Source organism: Nelusetta ayraudi, unplaced genomic scaffold, assembly GCF_046127955.1.
Source record: "Nelusetta ayraudi isolate G7.1 ecotype Tasmania unplaced genomic scaffold, CSIRO-AGI_Nayr_v1 ptg000282l, whole genome shotgun sequence".
NCBI classification, from domain to species: domain Eukaryota; kingdom Metazoa; phylum Chordata; class Actinopteri; order Tetraodontiformes; family Monacanthidae; genus Nelusetta; species Nelusetta ayraudi.
The window spans coordinates 85,001-101,463 of NW_027466330.1; the positions used below are offsets into that span (position 1 = coordinate 85,001).

The 16,463-nt window shown below is 54.6% G+C and overlaps 4 protein-coding genes and 1 non-coding gene across 5 annotated transcripts in view; 2 read left to right on the top strand and 3 right to left on the bottom strand.

Annotated features, from left to right (window-relative positions):
* The window catches only part of LOC142882443 (beta-3 adrenergic receptor), a 1,695-nt gene extending 558 nt beyond the window's left edge, over positions 1 to 1,137 (bottom strand). Inside the window, exons 1-2 of the mRNA XM_076017190.1 lie at positions 278 to 1,137; positions 1 to 44 (exon numbers count right to left, since the gene is read on the bottom strand). The exon at positions 1 to 44 is cut by the window's left edge and continues 110 nt beyond it. Coding sequence (XP_075873305.1) covers positions 1 to 44; positions 278 to 971 — 738 coding nt within the window. The 5' untranslated portion in view covers positions 972 to 1,137. The remainder of the gene's footprint in view (positions 45 to 277) is intronic.
* sec23a (Sec23 homolog A, coat complex II component) overlaps positions 1 to 5,505 on the top strand; it is a 9,801-nt gene extending 4,296 nt beyond the window's left edge. The window contains exons 13-20 of the mRNA XM_076017186.1: positions 1,880 to 1,986; positions 2,686 to 2,839; positions 3,385 to 3,462; positions 3,552 to 3,713; positions 4,330 to 4,416; positions 4,604 to 4,759; positions 4,850 to 4,915; positions 5,021 to 5,505. Coding sequence (XP_075873301.1) covers positions 1,880 to 1,986; positions 2,686 to 2,839; positions 3,385 to 3,462; positions 3,552 to 3,713; positions 4,330 to 4,416; positions 4,604 to 4,759; positions 4,850 to 4,915; positions 5,021 to 5,110 — 900 coding nt within the window. The 3' untranslated portion in view covers positions 5,111 to 5,505. The remainder of the gene's footprint in view (positions 1 to 1,879; positions 1,987 to 2,685; positions 2,840 to 3,384; positions 3,463 to 3,551; positions 3,714 to 4,329; positions 4,417 to 4,603; positions 4,760 to 4,849; positions 4,916 to 5,020) is intronic.
* Positions 5,506 to 6,713: 1,208 nt separating this feature from the next.
* Positions 6,714 to 8,266, top strand: clec14a (C-type lectin domain containing 14A). Its single transcript, XM_076017193.1, has one exon. The coding sequence runs from the start codon at positions 7,070 to 7,072 to the stop codon at positions 8,228 to 8,230; it is 1,161 nt and encodes a 386-aa protein (XP_075873308.1). The 5' UTR covers positions 6,714 to 7,069; the 3' UTR covers positions 8,231 to 8,266.
* Positions 8,267 to 8,864: 598 nt separating this feature from the next.
* On the bottom strand, positions 8,865 to 14,839 carry dkc1 (dyskeratosis congenita 1, dyskerin). Its single transcript, XM_076017189.1, has 15 exons — positions 14,712 to 14,839; positions 13,953 to 14,008; positions 13,770 to 13,856; positions 13,335 to 13,426; positions 12,818 to 13,002; positions 12,650 to 12,714; positions 12,344 to 12,470; positions 12,138 to 12,268; positions 11,533 to 11,676; positions 11,331 to 11,451; positions 11,001 to 11,119; positions 10,825 to 10,928; positions 10,536 to 10,581; positions 9,840 to 10,004; positions 8,865 to 9,132 (listed from the first exon to the last, which is right to left on the bottom strand). The coding sequence occupies exons 1-15, from the start codon at positions 14,725 to 14,727 to the stop codon at positions 9,067 to 9,069; spliced, it is 1,524 nt and encodes a 507-aa protein (XP_075873304.1). The 5' UTR covers positions 14,728 to 14,839; the 3' UTR covers positions 8,865 to 9,066.
* Positions 11,223 to 11,299, bottom strand: LOC142882450 (small nucleolar RNA SNORD83). The gene has a single exon (XR_012925793.1). It is a non-coding gene; the product is annotated as a small nucleolar RNA SNORD83 (small nucleolar RNA).
* Positions 14,840 to 16,463: the final 1,624 nt, after the last annotated feature.

A 16,463-nucleotide genomic window follows, 5' to 3' on the forward strand; every position in this document is an offset into this window, starting at 1 on the left:
GAGACTCACACTGATGAAGGGCAGCCAGCAGAGCAGCAGGCACACTGACACACACACACACACACAGACACACACACACACACACACACACACACACACACACACACACACACACACAGGAACAACCGTTCAGCATTGGCTTGGCACGCTCACTGTGTGTGTGTGTGTCTCTGTTCGTGCATGTGTGTTTGTTTTCTGTGAGTGTGTGTGCCTGTGTGCTCATTCCCCTCCTGCTACTTCCTGTTCCTGTCAGTCATCCCCCCCCCCCCCCCCCTACCTGGGCCGGTCACCATGGCGACGGAGCTCCTCAGGAAGCGCCCGCTGTGGACTCTGTAGCAGTGCAGGTGGTTGCAGACGAAGCTTCCCTTGCGGTACTGGCGCCAGGCCACGCCCATCGAGCGCCCGGCGAGCCAGCAGGCGGCCGCCACGGGAGCGGCGCCGCCCGCCAGCAGCCAGGCCAACGCCCAGCCGCGGGCGCCGGCCGTCAGGCCCGTGCCGCACGGCAAGGCGGTGGAGTCGTGGCGGGTGTAGTGACCCACGCCCGCCAGCAGGAGGACGGCCCACACCGCCGCCAGCACCCAGGCGGCCAGCAGCGCCGCCCGGCGCCGGCCCGACGTCCACACGGCGCCGTAGCGCAGGGCGAGGCGCAGCCGGGCGTCTCGCTGGGCGGCGGCCAGGCACTGCGAGTGGGCGGAGCCTGTCAGCAGCAGCACCAACAGGAAGCCGCCAGCCTGGCAGGTGGCGCTGCTGAACGGGGCCACGACCCCCCTCAGCAGGGGCACGGCCAGCATGGGCGTGGCCAGCAGCCCCAGGCCCAGGTCGCTGAGGGTGGCGCTCAGGGCCACGCCCCTACAGGCCACACCTGCGGGCTCCCTGCGGAGCAGCAGCAGAAGCAGCAGGTTCCCAGAAATGGAGGCCAGGCTGGAGAGGAGGGCCAGGACTCCCAGCAGCCCCTGCACCACCCCTGACATCACTACCCAGGACTGGGACACACCCACTCCCAGGACACTCCCACCACCAAGACACTCCCACCGCCAGGTGCTCAGAGATCAAGTGACAGTGAGCAGGGCCAACACAGGAAGTTCTTTAGATAACATCATCTACACAGGAACCATCAGAGCCTGGTCCTGGTCCTGGTCCTGGCCTTAGACCTGGTCCTGGTGCTGGTCTTCAACCTGGGCCTGGACTCTCTGAGGACCCGATGGCTCTTGTAGTCCTGGGGAAGCTGCTGGTTGGACCACAGTTTGATGAATCACTGCTGTCACTCCTGTGTGTGTGTGTGTGTGTGTGTGTGTGTGTGTGTGTGTGTGTGTGTGTGTGTGTACTCACAGTATGGACCTCTGAGAACCAGAGACCCTCAGGTGCGTCAGGTCACCACCGCCACAGATCTCCTACTGAACGAGTTTGATCAGAGAGGGAAGAGGAGGAGCCGTGTGTGTGTGTGTGTGTGCGTGTGCGTGTGCGTGTGCGTGTGTGTGTGTGCTCCTGTCACTCATGATAATGAGACGACACACTGTCACCTGTAATGTCAACACAACCTCAGAATGCAATATCCTGTGTGTGTGTGTGTGTGTGTGTCTGTGTGTGTGTGTGTGTGTGTGTGTGTGTGTGTGTGTGTGACACCAGGTAGTCACAGGTGTCCAGGTGTGTAATCATCATTATAATGTGACACAGCAGCCAATCAGAGAGCTGTGTGTGTGTGAGCTGAGGCTCCACCCCTACAGCAGGTCAGCTGATCTCCGTTCCCTCCCTCCGTCTTCCATCCTCATTCCTCTTCTCTCCCCCCCTCCCTCCCCTACTCCCACCGTTACCCCGCCCACCTCCCCTCTACCCTCCTCCTCTTCCCTAATCCCTCCCCCCCCCACCCCCCCCTCCGCAGCACAACGCTCCAATCCCACAGGGCGGTCGCGGTGCCGTCCAGTTCGTCACCACCTACCAACACGCTTCTGGTCAGAGACGCATCCGGGTCACCACCACAGCCAGGAAGTAGGAGGACCCCCCCTAGTGGACACACACACACACACACACACACACACACACACACACACACACACACACACACACACCTACTTATTCGCTATTGAGACTGAATCCAGCACTGATTGGTTGGTTGCTATTGATCAGTGATTGGTTGCTATTCATCACTGATTGGTTGCTATTGATCAGTGATTGGTTGCTATTGATCACTGATTGGTTGCTATTGATCAGTGATTGGTTGCTATTGATCACTGATGGTTGCTATTGATCAGTGATTGGTTGCTATTGATCACTGATTGGTTGCTATTGATCAGTGGGGTAGAAAGGTTCAGTCAGGCCAACTGGACTTGTTTTGTGGTCTTGAAGACGTGTGGCCTCTCCTCAAGGGGCTTCTTTGGTTCTAAAACCTGGTTGGAGAGTCCCAGGTGTTTAACCAGCCAAAGGTGTGGGAGGGGCTCAGGCTGATGGCGCCATTGGCAAGGTGTTGATTACCAACGAGTACTGTGTACCCGCTATTGGTCCAAAATCACAAAACAAGTCCAGTTGGCCTGACTCCACCCTTCTACCTCACGATGACCTGGATGACTGAGAACCTTCACAGACCTATTGATCGCTGATCAGTCAGTCATTGATTTGTGATTGTTAGCACACACACCTCACCTCTCGTAACCCCCCCTCCCTCCACCCCCCCACCCCCCCCACCCCCAGCTGGGCCGACGCCCAGACTCAGATCCAGAGCATCGCGGCGTCCTTCGACCAGGAGGCGGCGGCCATCTTGATGGCCCGGCTGGCCGTCTACCGGGCCGAGTCGGAGGAGGGGCCCGACGTCCTGCGCTGGCTGGACCGCCAGCTCATCCGGCTGGTAGGTCCGAGCGGGCCGGAGCTGCTTCTCGCTGTTGTTGTGCTTAGGTGTCAAAACTCTGGCCCGCTAGCCAAATCTGGCCCCACAGTGTCATTCTATTGGGCCTGTGAGGCCGATACAGAACCCACTACTGGAGCGGGCCCGCCACTATTATACAGCACCTGTAGTGCTGATACCCAATCCCAGAATGCTCTGCTGGGTCGATCAGGACAGGACGTTTATTGAAGGATGAAACCTTCATCGCTTCATTGGTCGATCGTGTTCATTTCTTTGTAAATGTATAATTAGCTTGCTGTTGGAATTTAAATCAGAAGGCTGCAAATAAATATAAATATTTAAATAATGAGAACAAAATTTAATTAATGTCAATAATAATTTTAACATCAATGTTTGCATGAGACTTTGTCCACGCTTTACATGTTGGCCCCACTGTGTGTGTGTGTGTCTCACTGTGTGTGTGTGTGTGTCTCACTGTGTGTGTGTGTGTCTCACTGTGTGTGTGTGTCTCACTGTGTGTGTGTCTCACTGTGCTTGTTGTGCGACAGTGTCAGAAGTTTGGCGACTACCACAAAGACGACCCCAACTCCTTCAGGTTCTCGGAGACCTTCTCCCTCTACCCCCAGGTCAGCCCCGCCCACCACCTGCACCACCACCACCACCTGCAGCAGCACCTCACCTGTCCTGTCCTGTCTCTCTCCCCCCCCCCCTGCAGTTCATGTTCCACCTGCGTCGATCGCCCTTCCTGCAGGTGTTCAACAACAGTCCTGACGAGAGCTCCTACTACCGCCACCAGTTCAACAGGCAGGACTTGACCCAGGCCCTCATCATGGTCCAGCCGGTCCTGTATGCTTACTCCTTCAACGGCCCCCCAGAGGTGCCTAGCAGACTCTCACACACACACACACACACACACACAATCCCAATCACTTGTCTGCGTCATTCATTATTAGACAAGAACATCTGCACAACTTAAGTCAAACACACAAAGCACACAACAGCAACAGCTCAATTCAAGCGGTGTTAACGCGCTAGCAGAACCGCTGCCATCGAACACAACACACAAGCAGAGCATGGAGCTAGCTAGCGGTGGCGGCTAACAGTTTATCCACACGGTTCAGCGGTTGCACTTTGCAAATTCAATTTTGATTGAGGTCACAAAACATTCACAATCCCCAAACATGTTTTCAAATGTTGCCCAGTGGCTGACGATTCCCTCGTCGTCCACCAGGGGGCCGAGTCAAGGCCACGTCCCTCCCGTCGCCTAGCGGGCCGGTGGTCCATCTAACCTAACCCATTTCACTCCAACTGTTGTGGTCCTTGGTGCTTCGGTAGTTGCCCAAGTGAGCCAGCGGAAACATGACCTTTGACCTCAGCGGATTCAGACAGTTGACTATGAAGACTGAATCCAACACTGATTGGTTGATATTGATCACTGATAAATCAGTCATTGGTTGATATTGATCAGTGATTGATCAGACTCTGTGTTTTAGCCGGTCCTGTTGGACAGCAGCAGCATCCTGCCAGACAGAATCCTGCTGATGGACACCTTCTTCCAAATCCTCATCTACCACGGAGAGGTACACACACACTCACACTCACACACACTCACACACACCCTCTCTCTCTCTCTCCGTCTCTCTCTCACACACACACCCTCTCTCTCTCTCTCTCTCTCTCTCCCTCACTCTCTCTCTCTCTCTCTCCCACACACACACACACCCACCTACCCCCCCCGGAGCCACTGTGAGGCTGGTGTCCTTGCAGACGGTGGCCCAGTGGAGGAAGGCAGGCTACCAGGAGATGGCAGAGTACGAGAACTTCAAGCACCTCCTCCAGGCTCCGGTGGACGACGCCCAGGAGCTGCTGCACACCCGCTTCCCCATGCCGCGCTACATCGACACGGAGCACGGCGGCAGCCAGGTGGGGGCGCCACACAACCCGCAGACAGTTTGATGGATGGATTGACGGCCGCACGTGTCTAACCTGTGTGCTGCTGGTGTCCTCGTTCAGGCCCGGTTCCTGCTGTCCAAGGTCAACCCCTCCCAGACCCACAACAACATGTACGCCTGGGGTCAGGTGAGTGTGGCTCCACCCCCTTTACCAACCAATCATGTGACTGAGCGTCGTCACATTGCGCCCATGTCACCTGATGCTGATGATGTCACTCGTGCTCCTCCTCAGGAGTCTGGCGCCCCCATCCTGACGGACGACGTCAGTCTGCAGGTCTTCATGGACCACCTGAAGAAGTTGGCCGTGTCCAGCGCCGCCTGAGCTCACCCGCCTCACCCGCCTCACCCGCCTCACCTGTCTCACCTGTCTCACCTGTCTCACCTGTCTCTTTGCTTTGCGTCTGCTGCCTGCAACCAACGAGTCGCTCGAGCGCAGGGGGTTGGCGCTCCGTCTTGGCCAATCAGCGGCTGCTCTCATCATCTTGAGTCGTGCTTTCATCCTTCATGGCCCAAGGACAGACTGACTACCACAGGAAGTGATGTCATCGAGCACACCGCTCTGGCTCATGATGTCATAATCCAGTGATCCACCCCCTCAGGCTCCGGTTCTCTTATCTTCTGTTCTTGCTGTTGAGGAGAACACATGATGATGATGATGATGATGATGATGATGATGATGATGATGATGATCCCAAATAAAATCATCTGGTCAAGAGAGTGTGTGTGTGTGTGTGTGTGTGTGTGTGTGTGTGTGTGTGTGTGTGTGTGTGTGTGTGTGTGTGTGTGTGTTGTAGAGATAGAGAGCCACACAAAGCCATCCAATCAACAGTGACCAGCCCCCCAGACGCTGACCTTTGACCCTCCGACAGCGGAGCTAAATGCAGCAGGAAGTGACGCCAGCTCCTTGATCATGTAACCCATCACTTCCTGCTGTGGTCAGAGGGGGGGCGGGGCTAAAATAAAAAAATGTAAAATTAAAAAACATGCCATGAATTATTAATAATAATAATAATAATAATAATAATTATATTAATAATTATAATAATGGCTTGGATTTATACGCTGCTTTTCTGGGAACTTGGAGCACTTTACATTGAACCCATTATTCATTCACACCACATTTACATTGGTGGGGGTGGAGCTACATTGCAGTCAGTGGACAACCTGCTCCGCCTCCTCAGCTGCAGTCGCCCCGGTTCAACTGCAGGCTGATTTCCCCTGGCAGAGTTCCCTCAGGGAAGTTGTTTTTCAGCCACCACACGAGACCACAAAGAAAGGTACGGAATATAAAGTGCAGAAAAGTATAAAAACATAAAGATTAAAAATGGTAAAATGCAATAAAAGACCGGGCAGACGGTTGTAACTCAACGTCCATGTTGGTGGTACAGGTTCTGGACCTGGTAGCCCAGACAGGTTCTGGACCTGGTAGCCCAGACAGACCCTGGACCTGGTAGCCCAGACAGGTTCTGGACCTGCACGCATGCGCATCTCACCTCGACTCTCAGAGCTCCATCCTGCTCCACCCTCCTCCACTTCCTGCCATTCTTCACCCTCTTCCTGTAGGAAGCATCTGGTGTGTGTGTGTGTGTCCAGATGCAGCTTAATCTCAAACTTTCTATCACATGGTTTGAACGGAATACAAACAGAGTGAGACCAGAAATCAACATGTCCCCCAGAACACCCAGAACCTCCTGAACCTCCAGAACCTCCAGAACCTCCTGAACCTTCTGAACCTCCTGAACCCCCAGAACCTCCAGAACCTCCTGAACCTCCTGAACCTCCTGAACCCCCAGAACCTCCAGAACCTCCTGAACCTCCTGAAGCTGCTGCTGCCCCTGAAGCAGGTGAAGTTCCTAAAAGCTCCTGAAGCTGCTAAAGCTGAACCTGCTGAAGCTACCGCTGCAGCTTCAGCAGCTGCTGCTGTTCCTAAAGCTCCTCCTGGTTTCCCAAAAGCAGGAAACGTGTGCGTGACTTGGTTTCAGGAGGAAACGGGGCTGGACTCCGGAGGGAAGTTCTCAGCATGTCTCCAGCAGGACTCACTTCCTGCCCGGGCGGGGGAGGGGCTCAGGGTGGTGTTCAGTGGGCGGGGCCGACCACCGGGAGCCCCTGAAGAGAAGCTGAAGCTCGTCAGACAGCAGCAGCGAGCAGGACGAGCGGAGCCGCTCAGAGCCTCTCTCACTCCCGTCGCTTCTGACCTTTGACCCCTGCAAGGCTCCACCCCTCACACTCACCTTCAGACCCAGTAGGCGGCCCCTCAGGGGAGGTGGGAGGAGTCACGGCCATGGAGTCCCTCTGCTGGATCTGGACCTGGAGCCTCCTGATTGGCTGTGTCTGGGCGGCGCCGCGCCACTCGGTCCACCGCCAGCCAATCAACTTCGACGCCGCCGCCAGGGCCTGTTCCCCCGGAGGCCTCACCACACTGTCCACAGAGGAGGAGCTCGCCACGGTCCTCAGCCTCATCTCCCAGGACCAGGACCAGGACCGTTTCAGTTTCTGGATCGGGCTGAGGATAGTGAAGGGAAAGTGTGTGGAGGCCTCGGCGCCCCTGCGAGGGTTCCACTGGGTCGAGGACGGCACCGAGGAGACTGAGGTGAGCCACTGGGCTGAGGAACCAGAAGCCACCTGCCTGTCGGACCGCTGTGGGGCGCTGAGGGGCCGGCTGAATGGGTCGCAGGTGGCCGACTGGGGACTGGTGTCGGTCAGATGCAAGAACGAGTACCGGTACATCTGCAAGACCAGGGGTGGGCTCGGAACCCCAACCGCTGCCACCCCAGAACCTGCACCAGAACCACCTGGACAAGACCTTCCTCGAACAGAACCACCTGGACCAGAACCACAGCAGCCTGGAGCCACAGGAGAACAATCAGGACCAGGTACAAATAGACCAGAGCTTCAAGCAGAATCTGAACCAGAACCACAGACTCCTCCGCCGCTCAACCCCCACCCTGAACCCAACCCGGACCAGGTGCAAACGGCAGGTCCTGACATGGGTTCTGGTGCTGGTCCTGGTTCAGACCGGCTGGATCCACCAAGGTGCAAGAAGCCCCATGTGCCCAGCGCCCGCTTCCTGAGCCCGGACCCGGAAAGCCTCTTCAGGCTGTGGGTGGAGTGCTGGCCGGGCCAGCGGGTCCAGGTCCTGTGCTCGGGCCAGCCGCCCTCCTGGCACCTGCTCGACGGCTCCCCGGCAAACTTCAGCAGCGTGTGCCGGGCGTGCGGCCGCGGCTTCTGGCCGGACCCGGTAGGAAACTGTGTGGACGTGGACGAGTGCGAAGGAGGCGGCGCCCCCTGCAGCCACAGCTGTGTCAACACGCCGGGCTCGTACCGCTGCACCTGCCTGGACCAGAGCGGGCAGCTGCAGGAGGACCCGGCCCTCTGCTCCGGCTCCGTGGCTCCTGGGTCCAGACGCCTGCTGCTGCTGCTGCTGCTGCCGCTGCTGCTGTGATGTTCCAACACAATAAACGGTTCATTTGTTTCTCTATTGTTGCTTTGTGTGTTCTCGTTGTCCGTCTGCAGCTTCACCAGCAGGGACTTCCCACCACTGTGGTTCTTCCAAACCCCCTGACCATGTGACCAGAGGCCATGCCACTGGTCACAAACAAAACTAATTCAATGTACATCCTTCAGAGTAAAGAAATAAAATAATGATTATTCAGTAAAAAGTTCAAATCTAATATTACTTATAAATTTTTATTTTAATATAGGAATTTTATTTAAAAAAAAAGTTTTAATTTTTAATTAAAATTATAAAATAATTTTAATTTATTATTAAATAGTTTAATATAAATGGGTAAACAAGATACATTGACGCCATGAAGCCTGCTGACCGGCAGCCCCACAGACAATTTACACATTGTATTTCAAAATTGATTTTTTTTGTAATGCCAAAAAGGTGAGAAATTCTAATCCCAAAAGGTTTCTCCAAAATTCTGTCCTTCAATCCCATAAACCACCTGCTGGCCACTTTAGGTAACTAAGCAGCTGTTGAACTGGAAGTTTTTCCCCCCTTTTGCTTGCAAAACCTAATTTAGCCAAGCTTCACAGTCGCAGACCATTTGTTAAATCCAATAATAAAAAACTTTGGAAAAAAAAACTGGTTTTATTTACAACACAGAAAAAAAACTTCTTTACAGTGAAACAGATTCCTGTTTAGATATTTACACTGAAAAAAAAAAAAACAATCAAAACCTGTATACAAAAATATCTGCAGTTAAGGCAGTCAGTCACATCACCCTCAGCTCCCAGAATGCTTTGCATTCAAACTGTGGCCGGGCGGCCGAGTCACTCCGACGACTCTCCGTCTTTCTGCTTCTTCTTCTTCTTCTTCTTCTTGGCACTTTCAGTTACCTGAGTGGAAACCAACAGAACCCAGAGTTACACAACTTGAAACACACAACCTGGACCAACCCTGACCCCTGACCCCGACCAGGTGGTGGGTTCAACTGTTTGACTGGTGGAGCCGGAGCAGCAGCAGGTGGTGGAGTGTTTTCATTACCCAGCTTGGAGGAGGAAATAATAGTTTGCCCATGCCTGGCCCAAAAAAAAACCCCACCCAGAACTACCACCAGAACCTCCACCAGAACCACCCCGTCTAAACCAGAGGTTGAACCTGATAGATGGGGCCACAATGGCTTCTAAAATGTGACAGAGGGGGCGGAGCTAGAGCAGGGGCAGATGGAGTCTTCGAAGCCCCGAGGTATGTCGCTCTTCACTGAAAGGATTCTTAAAACACTGAAAAAAAGAAATGCAGCAGTTTTATGATTTACTGACTATTAAAATCATTTCTTCAAGTTTGGCAGCCAAGATTAAAAAAACTTTCACGGGCTGCATGTGGGCCCCCGGGCCTTAGTTTGCCCATGACTGACCTAGACTTTCTTCCTAACACTCCTGTACACCTTCAGCTGCCTCGCTGCTGCCCCCTGCTGACGGCCCTCCACTCCAGCTCCTCTGAAGGGAGCCAGCTGGATCCAGAATGAACCGGTTCTTCCATACACTTGGACTAAAACACACTGCTGCCCCCTGCTGGACAACCATGGAGAACAGCACCAACTGACCTCTGCCTCCTCCGGCTGTGGCTCCGCCTCTTCCTGCTGAGGCTCCACCCCCTCCTCCTCCAGTTTGGCCTTCTTCTCTTTCTTCTTCTTCTTCTTCTCTTTCTTCACCTCCTCGGCCGAAGGTGTGGTGGGCGTGGCCTCTCCGTCGCTGTCCTCCCTCTTCCTCTGCGGAGAACAACAAACGTCAGTGGGTCGAGGGTTGGGTTGCAGTGATCGTAAGAAAATAAAACAATCTGGAATTCACACTCGCAGCGAGCAAATGTCTACATCTCTGATTCTGTCACTTCTGCTGCAAGACAACAGTGTACCATGTGACGCAGGACAGCCAATCCGGTGGCAGGAAGACTCCCTGTTCTTAGGTTAAAGTAAGAAAGTACAAGTTCTGAAATGTAATAATGAATATTTAATAAAAGTATAAAGTAAAGTTTTGCCATTAATGAAACATTGGCTGATAATTTAGACATAACTGACAGAATAATCTGAACTGACCAGAGGTCAAAGGTCAGGATGAGCAGCTGCATCATTTTGAACAGCTTTGCGAGTGACAATTTATTTGTGCTTTGTTTTCAAACTGCTAAAACATGACCCAGAAAAAAAAAATCATAAGATAATCGTGATCTCAATTCTAAACATAAAAATAAATCCTGATTCTCAGGACCTCAAGGTGTGTGTGTGTGTGTGTGTGTGTGTGTGTACCTTTGCCGCCTCGCTAGGCTCCTCCTCGTTTTTCTTGGCTGAAACACTGCGGATGCAAAAACAAAGAGACGTCACCTACTGCTGAACGACAGTGGGCGGAGCTAGAGGAGGGACCAGATCAAGTGGTTTTCTTTACTGTCTGCAGGTGGCGCTGCGGCTCAACCAGCGGCTGAGTCGAGAAGCTCCCACCTGAAGGTTCCTGTCGCAGACTGACTCCCTCTGACGGCACCGCCAGCCGCTGAGGGATAACCGTCTGCACCCCCATCACCATCACCCCCCCCCCACACACCTGTAATCCACATACTGGCTCTTCCAGTCCTGTGGCGTGCTCCCGTTGGGCTTCCCGTGTTTGTCCAGGAGGCCCTTCTGGATCATGGCCTTCTTCTGGCTGGCCTGGAAACACCAATCAGTCAGTCAGTCAGTCAGTCAGACCCTGACCCTAACCCACCAGCAGGGTCTCCTCACCTTGGGCCCCAACCCCCACTTCCTGGGGTAGGTGTCCCGCTCCATGATGACCCTCTTGATTTTGGCCACCACACCGTGGTCGCAGGTGGAGATGACGGCGGTGGTCATCAGAGCCACGGCTGCAGCGGAGCAGAGGCAGTCAGTCAGCGAGTCAGTCAGCGAGTCAGTGAGTGAATCAGTGAGTGAATCAGTGAGTGAGTGAGTGAGTGAGTGAGTCAGTGCAGCCATCAGACAGGGGTGATAGATGTGAGGTCATCACGGCCCAGAGGCTCCTGACACTCCTCTAGTCATCATGTGGCTCTGCTGGCTCCGCCCCCCTCAGCCTCTTACCTGTGCAGATGGCCTCCCCCTTGGTGGTGATGACCACCACGTCCTGGTGCATCTCGATGCCGTCCTCGTAGCGCAGGACCCCCGGCAGCATGATCTTGGCGCCGTAGCAGATGGCGTTGACCTGCAAGTACCAGCAGAGGGCGGCGCTGAGCCAGCGGGGGGGTGGTGCTGGTGGTGGTGGTGGGGGGGTCGGGTTACTCACGGCGCTGTCCTTCATGACGATGCGGCGGTGCGACACCAGCAGCTTCTCCAGGGGGAAGAGCGCCCTCCGCAGGTACGACTCGTCCTTGTTGTGGTCCAGCTGCCACTGAGCGTCCAGCACGTCGTGCATCGTCACCAGGTGGTCCTGGAGGAGGGGGAGAGGTCAGCGACCCCAGCGTGAGGTCAGCGACCCGAGAATAAAGTCATCACTGTGACAATGATGTCACTGACCCGGGTGTGATGTCATCATTGAGACATGATGTCACTGACCCGGGTGTGATGTCATCATTGAGACATGATGTCACTGACCCGGGTGTGATGTCATCATTGAGACATGATGTCATCAACCCAAGCGTGTCATACTGAGACGATGCGACCGACGTAAGTGATGATGTCATCGACCCCAGTGTGACCTCATCACCACTGTGTGTCCGCAGCGGCGACGCCCACCAGGCTCCACCCCCCGGAGGCCTTCTGGGCGTCTGCTGCAGCTTCCTGTTCCAGAGACCAATTAGCAGGCGGCCGGAGGAGGAGCGGCCGCCTGAACTCAACACTCTGGAGGGGGCGGGGTCACACGAGTACAGCGGCGGCGGTGGGCGGGCCTACCTTCTCACCCAGGACCCCTGAGCGGACCCTCCTCAGCTCCTGCATCTGGGCGCCCACCCCCAGCAGCAGGCCCAGGTGCACGCACAGCGTACGGATGTAGGTCCCGGCCTCACAGCTCACCCAGAAGATCCCTGCAGGGGGCAGCAGAGAGTCAGAGTCACAGCCTCTGGTCCAGGGGTGGTTCTGGTTCTGGTTCTGGTACTCACCCAGCCTCCTCTCGGGGTCGTACTCCACCAGCTTGCTCTCGTAGATGGTTCGCACCCTCAGCTGCCGCTTGACGGCGGCGATGAGCGGCGGCCGCTGGAACAGCGCCCCCGTCAGGGTCTCCAGCGCCTGCAACCACAAACAGCACGAGGTCAGAAACTATATACTGCACACATGCAAAAAGAATAGCAGCAGCGGGCCGGCTCTATTAGTGGGTTTGTATTGGCTGCAGAGCCAAATCTAATGACAGGGTGGGCCCGCCGGCCAGAGGTTGAACACCCCCCACCCACACACCCCAGAACACGTACCCGGGCCAGCGTGTGCTCGCTCTCGATGGCGTTGTGCAGCCGAACGATCCCCACATACTCTTTCCCTGCGGTGCGGACAAAGAGCAGTGAGGGGGGGCTGCTGGGTTTGATGTGCTCACATGCCAGCAAGCCAGGTCTCTCACACACACACACACACGCACGCCTTACCGGCACTCTGCTGGGATTTGACCAACCGCGTGGCTCGGTCTACGCAGACGATGAGGCAGCCGGTGACCTTGGGGTCCAGCGTGCCACTGTGGCCCGTCTTCTCCACCCGCAGGATGCGACGGATCCATGCCACCACCTCGTGGGACGACGGGTTGGCCGGCTTGTCCAGATTGATGAAGGCCGACCTATGAGGAGGCAGTGGGGTGGAGCTTCTAGTTAGCCAGCAGGAGACACCGCCAGACAGAGGCTAATGGGTTCGCTAGCGGGAGACAGTCAGAAGCTAATGGGTTCGCTAGCGGGAGACAGTCAGAAGCTAATGGGTTCGCTAGCGGGAGACAGTCAGAAGCTAATGGGTTCGCTAGCGGGAGACAGTCAGAAGCTAATGGGTTCGCTAGCGGGAGACAGTCAGAAGCTAATGGGTTAGCTAGCGGGAGACAGTCAGAAGCTAATGGGTTAGCCAGGGGAGACTACCACCCGAGACAGTGGCTAGCAGATCGCTGGCTAGCTAGCGACATACCTGACATAGTCCTGGATGTTCCTCTTCAGGGGGTTGCTGCCGTGGGGGAGGGGCGTGTAGTGGGCGGTCCTGATGTTCAGCTTGTCAAAGTTCTGCAAGAACAACAAAATACTTGACGTTTCGAGCGCCGCAGCGGAACCAACAACCTTTTCTCCAACTGCGGTCGGCATCATGTGATCAGAACAGGTGGTCGCGTCTCTGCAGCTGCCTTGGCGCCGCCCCCTGCTCTCCAGGCGGGTCAGCCGTCAACCCGGCAGAACGCCGGGAGGACGACGCCGCCGCCACGGAAAGGCCCCGCCCACCCCCCAGAACGAGGGGTGGGGGAGGGGCGCGGGCGCAGCGAGGAAGACAGCCGCTCAGAGAATGGATAAACCAGCTCATCACGCCACAAGGAGGCCGCCGCCACGGGACAGGAAGTGAGGTCACAGCCCCTACCTTGAGGAGGAGGGGCCACTGGGACGTGTCCAGCGCCGCCACTCTGGACTCGGGTTTGATGAGGAAGTCTTCAGTCTGCTGGATCTCCTGCACCGCAAACAGAAAAAACAAGAACATTCATGACGTCAGAGAGCGCCATCTAGTGGACCTCACTGTCATCGATCCACACTCACTCTCACTCACCCCGACTTCTTCATCGCTGACCTTCTTCGCCTTCTTCTTCTTCTTCGCTGAAGTTACTGTAATATGAAAGAGACAGTCAGCCGAGCAAACTGAAGAAAAAATAAATAAATAGAAAAAAAGTTTCCGAAGGTCAAACACCGTTCACGACAAATACATTAGTGTGTGTGTGAGTGTGTGTGTGCGCGCGCGTGTCCCATGGAACTGCTGCCTACAAGCCTGAATACCACCACGTGGACGGCGTCGCAACACGTGGTGGTTGCTAGCTAGATGCTAAGCTATCTGCTGCAGCAGCGCCAATAGTCAGGCTGAGCTGCAGGAACACGTGTCGGTTCGGTACCGGACCGGTCCAGCCGCAGCGAGCGGGTCGAACCGACCGAGAATAAAAATATTTCCACACAGTTGACGTATTTTTTTAATTTTTTTTTTTGCATCACAAAACTCCCAGCAGCCTTTTCGGCTCCGTGCTGCCTTACGGAGCTCCGCTGCGTCGCGATTAAAGAATAAAAGTCGAGTCGTCGATCCACCGCGCGCCGCTACGTTCAACAACTGTGTGAGCACAATCCGACCCACGCGGTCGCAGTAACACACACGCGCACACATTTTTTTTTTTTCCCTTCAATTTAAAAAAACAAAAAAAAACTAATTTAGTTGACGTCACACCCGCGGAAAACCGGCAGGTTGGCTTTCAGAGACAAAATTCCGGTGCAAGGACGTTCGGTTCTCCGGCCGCTCGTGGGGCTGCGAGCCCGGCACACTCACCTTCCACCTCCGCCATGTCCGAGTCGAGTGAGTTGTAGATGCGACTGATGAGTCCTCCGCCGCTGCTGCTTCTGCCGTGGCCTTCTTCTGCTTCCGCTGCTTCCGCTGCTTCTCCCGCCGGCCCAGCGAGCAAACTGCATTTCAAGCACGCCGGCGCCCCCTGCTGGCACGGAGTGCCAGGGACCCGCGGCAGGGATAATGATAATTGTGGTGATGGTGTCTGGCAGCACTGACACGGCGCCGGCGCACGAGTCGAATATTAAATTGACGTGATCGGTTTTTTTTTTTTTTTAACGTGAGCTTTAATCACACGACACGGAAGTCAACACGGCAGCAGAGGAGACTGCAAGGGAGGCTCGGCTTCCCCCAACATGTCAGGAGATCAGTGGTCCAGTGTGTACTGTTGTGTGTACTGTTGTGTGTACTGTTGTGTGTACATGTCATGGACTAAATACGCGGTAGAACGCGTTCATCTTTTGTTGACAATCAGCGGCTTCTCGCGGCTCACTGACGTCACTTCCTTCTCCTTCGTCCCCGCAGCGTCACAGTGCTGAGAGCGTCTATTGAATTCAATGGGGAAGCACAGAGTGGGAGGTTCCACCGCAGCCAAACTCCAAGCTCATTGGATAAATGCTGGGCTTTTGTCCCGCCCATCGGACGCTCACGGAGCAGTGGGCCGGCCTCGGCTACGAACCCCTTTTTGATTGACGGTGAAATGAGCCAATCAGCGATCTGGAAGGATCAACATCAGCCGAAGCGGTTTTCAAGTTTTCCTTTGGGTTGTTTTGAGTCGATCCCGAGGCTCTGCAGACCCTCTGAGCGACACTGCTAGCATCTATTGCTGCTGTCTGTTAGACTGTAGCTGCTTGTGTTGGGAGACTGTGACTCTGACACAGCGCGAGCTGCTCAGCCTCTCCCCCGTCACAAAGCACTCACAGGCGGTCACGCTTCACACGAGCCTCGCGCAGTAGCTCCAGCTAGCGAGCTAGCGAGCTAGCTGCCAGCAAGCTTCACATAGCTCAGTTTATCAGTTTAAGTCAGGGTGTGTGTGTGTGTGTGTGTGTGTGTGTGTGTGAAATCTACTAACAAGCAGAGACTTTACCTGGACTGTCTTGTTGCTTTATTGCTTCAATTCAACACTTGATCATTGACTTGACATTGTTGTGCAATACAGACTGATGGCATCTTTCATGACTTATTGATTGACTTATTGATTGACTTATTGATTGACTTATTGATTGACTATTGTCACATTGAGCCAACAGGCAGAATCAAAAGACAAAACTCTCTCACAATATTAACATGCATTTATCCGATTGTTGACAAACGGATCAACAGTCAGAAGGTTGATCGGATGGATGAGTTGTTGAAAGGTCAAAGGTCAGGGTGGAAACAGACCTCAGCTGTGTTTCCACAGTGATAAAGTTGTCATGCAGACTAATGACCCATTGTTAATCTGTGGGATGAACGGGCTGCAGAGGAAGAGAAACAGCGTGGCACAAACATCCAGCAGCCGTGGAGACAAACAGGAAGTGGCGTCCAGGCCCGCCCCTTCCGGCTTTGTGACATTTCAGTGTTGATGTTGTAAATCTGCAAAAAGCCTGCGTTTTTCTAACAATACTGGGTGTTGTGTGTGCTTGAACGAGGAAAAAAAAAAAGAATTGATTTTAGCAAATGGTTGCAATACGACAAAGAGTGAAAAATACTTTCCCAACTCACTGTGTATTTATACATCCATGTACACATACATAT